Here is a 9,659-nt window from a genome sequence, read left to right as displayed (position 1 = left end):
GACTTACTCTCTTCTGGGCCCGAAGGGGAATCCCCGTACTACATCTATGCATGGGAGCGGGAACTGGGGGTGGTCCTTTCCGAGGAGGAGAGGCGGAAATGTTTCTGCTTCACCCATAGTCTCTGCATGTCCTCAGCGGTGCAGGAGCGCAACTATAAACTCTTGACTAGGTGGTACAGAGCCCCGGCTAGGATGCACCAGATTTTTCCCTCTCTGCCGGACACCTGCTGGAGGTGCCTCACAGGGGTGGGAACGTTAACACATATCTGGTGGAGCTGCCCTCTGATCGTCCCCTTCTGGCGAACCATCTCACACGTGTACTCAAGAATGTCTGCCAGCGATCTCCATCTCACACCTCAGATGGCAATACTGTCGGTATTTCCGGGATCCATCTCTCGGGCAAAGAAGTCTCTCTTACGATTCTTTGTTAATGCCGCTAGGGCAATGATCCCGAGGCATTGGAACTCCCAGGTGATTCCAACACTGGGGGAATGGTCCACGGAAATGTGCCGACTAATGAGATCCGAGGAACTGATTGCCAAACGGCTGGACAGGTCAGAGGCATTCCAGTCCAGATGGAGGCCATGGCTGATGTTTATGACAATGGATGAGTTTAAGACACTGATATAAAGGCATGATTCACCCTTCTTGACCACGCACTAGTCCTTTACCCCCCCTCCCCTTCCATCTCTCCCCTTCTTTCCTTCTCTCCTGTGTTCTATGTGTCTTGTACCCCCCTGTTGTCCACTTGTCTCGTGGTGTTCTGTGTTGATTGTTCTGTCCGTATTGTAAGGCGGCACTAAGTAGGGCGCAACACCTGAAGAGTAGGGTGCCTGTAATCTCGCAGGGCCTTCCTTGATTACTTTGATGACGGAGACCCAGATTCGGGCCTGACTCCATAACGTTGACCTCATTGCAGGGGAGAGCTTTAGCAGTCTGGAATCCCCAAGCCGGGGACAGGACTGGGAGCGGAGGTACGGCTTGTCTCTGGGCACAATGTCATGTACATTGCTGAGGTGGTTGTTATAGTTTACAGCTCTGCTACCATTACCAAATTTGCCCTTCTGATGTTGCCTTTGTATGTCGATTTGCTTTATATGCTGTTTATTTTCTACGTTTGTGTGAAAAAACAATAAACATTATTTCTGCAAAAAAAGAAAAGAACTCCAGTCAAACGTTGTCCTTAGTCTTCAAAGTTGAATGACGGCCTGCAACATTCAACCTACTTCCTCTAAACCCCCGGCTGTTATGGACCCGTATGTTTAGTTATAAAAATTAGATATCGGTATCGGTGCTGATGCCGAGTATTTGGGTGAGTACTCCAGTATCAGGATACTTCCGGTATCAGGAAGCTGGGCAGCGCGCCAATACATGCTGCCCGGCTTCCTGATTGGCCGGGAAGCCGGCTCCATGGCCAATCAGGAAGCCAGGCGTCGTGTAATGACGTGGTGCCCCGGCTTTCTGATTGGTCGGGAAGCCGGCTTCATGCTCCCTTGTCACCTCATGACGAGGGAGCATGGAGCCGGCTTCCCAGCCAATCAGGAAGCCGGGCGCCACGTCATTACACAGCGCCCGGCTTCCTGATTAGCCAGAAAGCCGGCTCCATGCTTTCTCGTCACCTGTGACGAGAAGCATGGAGTCAGCTTCCCTGCTAATCAGGAAGCCGGGGTGCGAGTCATTACACGCCGCCTGGCTTCCTGGATGGGACTTCCGGTACTCGGTATCGGCGAGTATCGAAAAAAAAATATTGGTACTCGTACTCGATACCGAAATACCGGTATCGGTGCATCCCTAATAAAAATCATACAAATGTGATATTCTATATAAACAATGATCTCAATGGTTTCAGAAGCAATATTGCACCCTGTGACTGACAGTTTGGTTTCTATGTCCCCTGCTTACTCCCCTTCCCTCCCATCACCACACGTTTATTCCTGTATCTGTACTTCAATGTCACGCTCATTGATTATTGATGATGGTGTCTTGTACCTTGTTATTTAAACATGTACTGTACTTATTACTGTTAAAATCCAATAAAGATTTATTGAATGGAAAAAAAAAAAGTGAAAGCACTGGTTCGCTTTAAAGGAACAGCGGTAGACAGGGGTGACCCATTGCATCTGTGGCTTAATTTAAAGTTGGCTGTGGATTGGAGAACTTTATAGGATTGCGATCTAGTCACGTTATTAAGGCTTGATTACTTTTGGTGCTTGTATGCGTTTGCATGCTTTTAATGCATGACTTACCACATGACTATTTATCTTGAAAGCAATTTTTTTTTAAAACAAATAGTTTTAGTATCTATTTTGCAGCATTGTTTCATGGCGGAATATTTTGCTACAATTTCATAAAGATTGCCATCCAACCCAGGTGCGCAGCAGTGGGAGTGATTGATTTTATTGAGCGGGATCCATTTCAGTTGTCATGTAAAATGCTCCGCCGTCTCGAAGCATTGCAGTAGTGGAAACCTTTCATAATTTGTAATAGATACAATTGATCTCTGTGAAATTTACCTTGATGGGCTGGAAATAAAGACGAAAAGAGGGGGGGGGGGGGGGAATAAAAAATTGAGAGTAGGGAGAAGTGATTTAAGCAATCTTCTCGCAGCTGCATTGCCCCCTGGGGGAATTAAGCACCTGACAAGACATTATTGTTATCACGGGAGCTTATCAGTACCATGCAATTGTGGACATCATTTATACATCTGGCAGCTCTAAAGCCTTTCTGGTTTAATTAGGCCAGGGAGTAACTGGAGACCTGTTCTAAGAGCCAGTTCTGAACCAGTCGTCCGTAGGATCTCAACGACCCTGACATCTCGATCCTTTCTGCTTTCTTACATGACTGTAATACGGCCTCTGCTGCATAAGTAAGCCCGTCTGACAGGCCCGGGAAGGGGCAGCGTAGCTGGCTGTCCTATGTTTGACCCCAGTCAGGAGCTTAATGCGGGTCTAATGTTCCTATTTAAGTCATATTTAACTTAGGAAAGTTCTGGCTCTCCTTCGCCATCTGAAAACGAGCGCTGAATTAAAAGATTTGCTTTCCGTAGGCAGAAAGGTTTTTTGACTTGCAGGATGTTCATTAATGGCGACACCATCCATCTGTACAAGGCTCTGAACAAAAGTGGTAACAAGAAAACACAGTGATAAACACTAACATAGGCTGTCATGTAGAATATGGTGTACAGAGCTACTTAGATGAAGGGACAGGAGATCATTAGGCACAATGTTTGAAAAACAAAAAAAGTTGAGGGACTTTAAAAAGGGAATGGTTTACGGAAAAAAAAAAAAAAAAAAAAAAGATATAAAATCTTTGTTTTACCAATACACATAAAAAAGGATTCCGAGAGCACTATGGGATAGCTAATAATACAGCACAGCAGATGCCGGTTGCTCTGTAGTTTGTTAAGACTGAAATGGAGGAATGAGTTAAGAGCTTAGTCTCCACGATAAGTCATTTAGTTCTGTACATACATTTCAGCTTAAGCTATTGAGGTTTGTAACTACAGCCCTTACGGTAAAATGACAAGCTGGGAAAGGTGAAAGGGAGCCGAACCCTGCACCTGATGGCCCAGAAGAAGAAAGCACTATATTTAGATGTAATATTTCAGAACTAGCTGAATAAAAAAAAATTCTATCCTTGCCATACTAATGAAAGAAAGAAAACAAAAATATGTACAAACCAGTATGGATTCCCTTTAAAGCAGTGGTTCGCAAACTGTGTAACCTCAGGATCCACATTTGTCCTCGGTCATTAAGTTGTGACCCAAGTTGCACTGCAATGGAACGCACGGCATTGCGGTACCGCGCGTTTCCGATGTGGGCAATAGAACTGTGGGTGGGAGGTGCGTTTGGGGTGCCATTCAAATGAATGGCAATGCAACCTCACACCAGAACGTGTGGTAGGTGCGATTGCGTGGTACAGTGCGTTAATTGCACGGGACTGCCAACACATTTCAGGCTGTGATAACCTGGACCTGGTACCAGCTTTGTATACTGTACTGTTGGAAAAGTGCAGATTGTAGCCAGGCAGGATGTAAACTAAGCAATGGTTACAATGGAATGTGCCTGTGATGGCCGCTTTCAAAGTACAGGTAAAGTAAAAGTAGAATTAGGCACCAATTCAGAGATGATTGGAGGATCTCCAGCCGAGTGATACATTTCTGTTACTAGTTAATGTACTTGAATGCATTTAGTGTCACTTGGGCCTTATATAGAATTGTTGAACTATAAGTCGACGTTTTATTGGTTTCTGCTTTCCACCTACATAATGAACACAATGATACCGACATCTTACTGTCCACCTGCTTAATGGTCTGAATCTTTTATTGTCTTGGGGAAGAATTTTTCCTATCTTTAGATATACTCTAATGATAGTACAGAAGTACTCCCAACATAGGTATTTGTAGACTAACTACTACAACTGGTAGTAGTTAGGTATTTGTAGTACAAACTGGTGATAAGTACTTACCTTCACTGATATCTCTGAGCAATAAAATCTACAACATTACACTACAAAGTCATAGCTGTGAGGCTTCAATCTAAGATAAAATGTCCGCGTACCTGCTCGCAGCTCATTTCTATAGTTATCGGTTTGTTCCTGGTACCCTGCATCATGTGGTGGACCTTCCGGGACCTCTTTTATTTCACCCATCGGCGGAACAGCAGGCAGCGGAGGCAGTGTCACGCTTGGCACTTCTACACAAAGAAAAAAATCGATGTTAGCAGGTTATGTGTCAGGACAACAAAGCAAATTTCCGTCTTGATAGAAAGACGTGTAAATAACAAGCCACTTCAGGCGGAAAGAAGAAGTAAACAATATAAATGAACTGGGCGACAAATGCCCGTTCTTCTACGACAATCAGGTAATGCCAAATTAGTGAAACACACGGCCTGGCACAGAGTGCGGTACCCAAGCTAGACATGTACCTTGGTGCTGTATCAGGCACGGCTCAGGGAATGCAGAGACCAGACGTATCAGAGAATTATGTCAGAAACTAACAAGTGAAAGCTCTGGAGGATTCCGGGACATGAAAGTAGGCAGTGATGTGCCTTAAACTCCCTCCAGCAGAACGCTGTGGCTTTGTTGTGTAAAGGATTCAAAGAGCCAATTAGGTAAGGCAGCAGCGGGAGGCAGGAAATAAAAAGTGTCACTATCTAACTCAGGGATGATGTGCTGCTTTGGTAAAGTCATGTTCACTACTTATCCTACTGGAGAAGCAACATTTAAAGGATCATTTTAAGCTGAACTCCGGGATAAGCAAATATTGTCCTCGTAAAAGAGTCCTGTGTATTGTTTTTTATATCTCAGTGTGCTTTGTGTATTTTTTCCAGATCTGTGCAGTAATCCAGTGTGAAACTTGTAGCTTCCTGTAATAAAGACCGCTCACTGCTGCTCTCTCTCCTTGTGTAGAGTGACTGGTCTTGTCTCTGCCCCCTCCTGTAATAAAGATCAGTCACTGCTGTTCTCTCTCCTTGTGCAGGGTGACAGGTCTTGTCTCCGCCCCCTCCTGTAATAAAGACCGCTCACTGCTGCTCTGACTCCTTGTGCAGGGTGACTGGCCTTGCCTCCACCCCCTCCTGTAATAAAGACGGCTCACTGCTGCTCTCTCTCCTTGTGCAAGGTGACTGGTCTGGTCTCCGCCTGTGGTTGGGCCTGCTCCACAGCTCTGCTCATTGTGCTGGTTATGTTCAGTACAGTGATGATGCCACTGCCACTTTAAAGTAATATCTGGGTCTGAAAAGGTAATTAGTGCACACGAAGTGCATTAATACCCATTGTGGCTATTAAGAAATATATTTAAATGAAAATGTTCATGCCCGGAGTTCAGCTTTAAAGCATAAACCTGTATCTCCTACGACAAGGCATCAGGTTATAGGCCAGTGGCCACCATTATTTTAATTCTATTTTTTAATTTTGCATAGCTTTACAAAACCCTATTGGGATATACCTCAGCGTTCCCTTACATCTACAATACATTAAAACATACACTGCCTAACCAAAAAAGTCACCACCTGGATTTAGTTAAGCACATAGGTAAGAGCTGTAGGGGTTGCTTCAGTTGGTTCAGCAATATTATGTGCCCAACAAATGAGGTCAGCTGCCTACTCGAATATACCGAATGACCAGGATTTTTCATCAATTTGTTTCTTCCCTGATGGCACATTGGGCACATTCCAAAGTGACAATGACAGGATTCATCGGGCTCAAATTGTGAAAGAGTGGTTCAGGAAACAAGAGACATCATTGTCACACATGGATTGGCCACCACATAGTCCAAACCTTAACCCCATTGAGAATCTTTGGAATGTGCTAGAGATGACTCAGTGGCCTGACTCTCCCATCGTCGCTACAAGATCTTGGTGAAAAATAAATGCAACTCTGGATGGAAATAAATGTTGTGACGTTGTATAAGCTTATCGAAATGATGCCACGGGCGAATGCGTGCCGTAATCAAAGCTAAAAGGCGGTCCAATTAAATATTAGAGTGTGTGACTTTTTTTTTTTTATGGCCAGCCAGTGTATAAAACACAAGCAAACTGTTTTGTGATATCACTCTGTACACACCAAAACCAGGCTACTCTTTCAGTGTGTAATATGTTATATCGGGTTTACATGGAACACATATTTTTGAGACATACTCACTTCAATCTGATCATTTGATGCTGCAGAATGCATCAGCATTCCAATGAGATCAAAGAAAAATTAAAGATTGTGTAAACGTTTCTTCCCATTGTTGTTTTTATATAATAAAAATAATAATAATACAGGATTTAAAGATCAAATACCTAAGAAAGCAAATCACAGAAGGTTAAACCCCAGAACAAAGATGTAATATGTTGCTGTTCTTAGTTATGGTGGCTGCACTAGGTTTTGTTTTTTTTTTTGTCTTTACTGTGGGATATCCTTTAGGCTGGGTTCACACCTAGGCATATCGAATATGCGCGTTTGTCGCGCGTTTCGTGACGCACCTTTTTACCGCGATGTTTCCAAGGGCTACTTGGCTGTATCCCAATGGAAACACGCAACAAAAACGCCCCAAAGAAGCTCCTGTACTTCTTTGGGCGTAGGGCGTTTTGTAGCACGTTCATACGGCCTGTAATACGCCCAGGTGTGAACCATACCCATAGGAAATAATGGGATTTCGGTGTTTGAGCGTTTTGCAGAGCGTTCGAACGCGCTACAAAACGCCCAGGTGTGAACCAGGCCTTATTGTTACTTGCTGATGCTGGCTGTAACACATTTCCCGTCTTAGGGTGGAAAAGCCCAATTACGGTACTGTATCAATAGAACAGCAGCGTTGTCACTTTACGAACTGGACTACCGAACACCTCCTACCATCCTCTTCTCCATAACATGAGGGTTATCTAATCCACAGAGAAAACTGGAAAGGCTGATTACATTGTTTGAGGTTTCAGTTCAGTACAAAGGAAGTTTCAGGGACACTGGATTTCTATAAGGATCAACAGGTATATTTCAGTACTTGCATACAACGTACCTGGGCTGGAAAAAGAAAAGTAATGCAGCTACCACATGCAGTCTGGCAAGCTGCTATATTGTATATTACAGTTTTGTTCTGGGGTTTAGATACACTTTAAAAAAAGAAGGTTTGTTTCAGTGGGGTGGTAGCACACAATGTGTAATCAAACCATCACCTCTTCCTTGTCATGTGATTTCTTGTGAGTTTCTGATCTTTTTTTTAAATTTAATTATGCTACTCAAATAGCAAATAAATCAGACCTTTGCTTGGAGGACTCTCTGGTAGAGGTGGTGGGCTGGTTGGCACTATACCCCTGGAAAGGGTCAGGTTGACAGTCTGTCCAGTGTTACGTAGTGCAGCCACAACATCTTGATTGGACGTACCCTGGATGTTTATACCATCCACCTTCAAAAAGAAAAAACACATTCTAGTGAATTGCAAAGACATATAAAACAGTGTCCAATGCAAGTTAAAGGAGAACTATGGGGTCAGTGTTTTTTCTCATAGTTCTCCTAAGGGTAACGGGAGGACACAAACTAGCGTCCTCCCGTCACCCAAAGCTCACTATATCGCAAGCTACAGCTCACGGTATACCGAGACACCGCAGCCGGAACGGATACCGACAAGCATGTCTGGATCCGCCCAGCTGCGTGACTGACAGCTGGCTCTGCCTATCTAGAGGCATAGCCAGCTGTACCCCTCCCCAGTCCCTTCCGCCAGTCAGCGCTGGAAGATCGGACAGGGGGGGGGAGAATCCCTGCAGGGAGCCGTGAGTGACAGTCACGGCTCTCTGCACGGATAGATCGAGAAGTGAGCGAGCGACTGTATGTGTTCGATCACTTCCCGATCTACTGAGCCGACCTGTGACAGTTTCATTGTCACAGGTCGGCTCAGATTATGAGGCTGAGTGAAAATCACTCGCCTCATAATTCTCCTTAAAACATATAGCAAAAAAGAAAGACATCCAAATTCTCTTGAGAAGGGGGTTATAGCTTCTAGAAGCAGGGGTGGTCAAACTCCGACCCTCCAGCTGTTGTGGAACTACAAACCCCATGGAGGCATTTACAAGATCCTCACAGCAACAGACATGACTCCCAGAGACAAATGCATCATGGGATTTGTAGTTTCAGCAAATATGCAAAGGGGTAATGGGGCAATTTATTAAAACTGAAGCAGACAGACTCTGGATCGGCTGTGCAGAATAACAAAATCACCTTCTATAGTTGACCTTTAAAAATGAAAGCTTGAAGCCGACTAGGTTATATTCACAGCAGCTTCAGATTTCGTCTGCTCCAGTCTTCGTAAAGTCCCACCAATGCAGTAAAGCCTGTATTACCAGACAAGATACTGAAGCATACTGTGTGTGTGAATGGGCTCTAAAGGAAATCTTCAAGAGATTATGTGTATGGTTAGCTTAAATTCTACCAAAACCTAGCATTGGGGTCTACCTAAACTATATTTACCATAAAGTGCCCATTTTCATGTTTCCCCAAATCTTACTAGCTGCCAAGGAAGAAAGTAGTTAAGGACGTATAACCTTAAAATGGAAAGAAGCTGGAGCCTCGCTGAGCTTAAATCCTTAAACCAGCTTAGGACTGCAAAGAAGAAGCAAGAGGGTTGTATTCATCCCCAACAATATACCGGTTTGGAAAGCCTGGACTGCGGAGTCAGAAATTTCCAACTGATCCTTTCCTGACATCCAACATAAACAAGCTCTTCTGCCTCATTGGGGAACACTGGCTATCTGCCCCCGCATGGGGAACACGGCCTACCTTCTGCCATGGCATTAGTCCTGGACTTTAAAGCCCAAATAAAGTCCAACACCTTTTTGTCTCGTTAAACTCTTATTCCCCCACATGCCAATTGTTTTACTAACAAATGCATTCAAATACCATATTCCCTTAATGAAGATGCTGCTTTCCGCCCACCCATTGCAGTGCTCTATGCTGGCAGCACTGAGTAACACAAGCGTGTTCTCAGAGGAGGGGAGGGGGTATGTCTGATCAGTTCTGTAGTGCCTATTAAACTGCACAGTCATATTAGGACAACCCGTAAGGCTGCTGTAACAGGAAAGTGAAGGCAAAGACTATAATATAAGGTCTATCTGGCAAATCTCTTTATGTGGCTTCATTTGGGCTTTGAGCTTGTCTAAACACATCACACAAATGATAGAAGCCCGAAT

The 9,659-nt window shown here is 44.3% G+C and overlaps 1 protein-coding gene across 1 annotated transcript in view; it reads right to left on the bottom strand.

Annotated features, from left to right (window-relative positions):
- The window catches only part of PATJ (PATJ, crumbs cell polarity complex component), a 159,812-nt gene that overhangs the window by 125,557 nt on the left and 24,596 nt on the right, over positions 1–9,659 (bottom strand). The window contains exons 11-12 of the mRNA XM_018553838.1: positions 7,738–7,882; positions 4,560–4,694 (exon numbers count right to left, since the gene is read on the bottom strand). Of these exons, the coding sequence (XP_018409340.1) occupies positions 4,560–4,694; positions 7,738–7,882 (280 nt within the window). The remainder of the gene's footprint in view (positions 1–4,559; positions 4,695–7,737; positions 7,883–9,659) is intronic.

The sequence above is a fragment of the Nanorana parkeri genome, unplaced genomic scaffold (genome assembly GCF_000935625.1).
Source record: "Nanorana parkeri isolate BGI_ZX_2015 unplaced genomic scaffold, ASM93562v1 scaffold131, whole genome shotgun sequence".
NCBI lineage: Eukaryota > Metazoa > Chordata > Amphibia > Anura > Dicroglossidae > Nanorana > Nanorana parkeri.
This window is presented reverse-complemented; position numbering and strand designations above follow the sequence as displayed.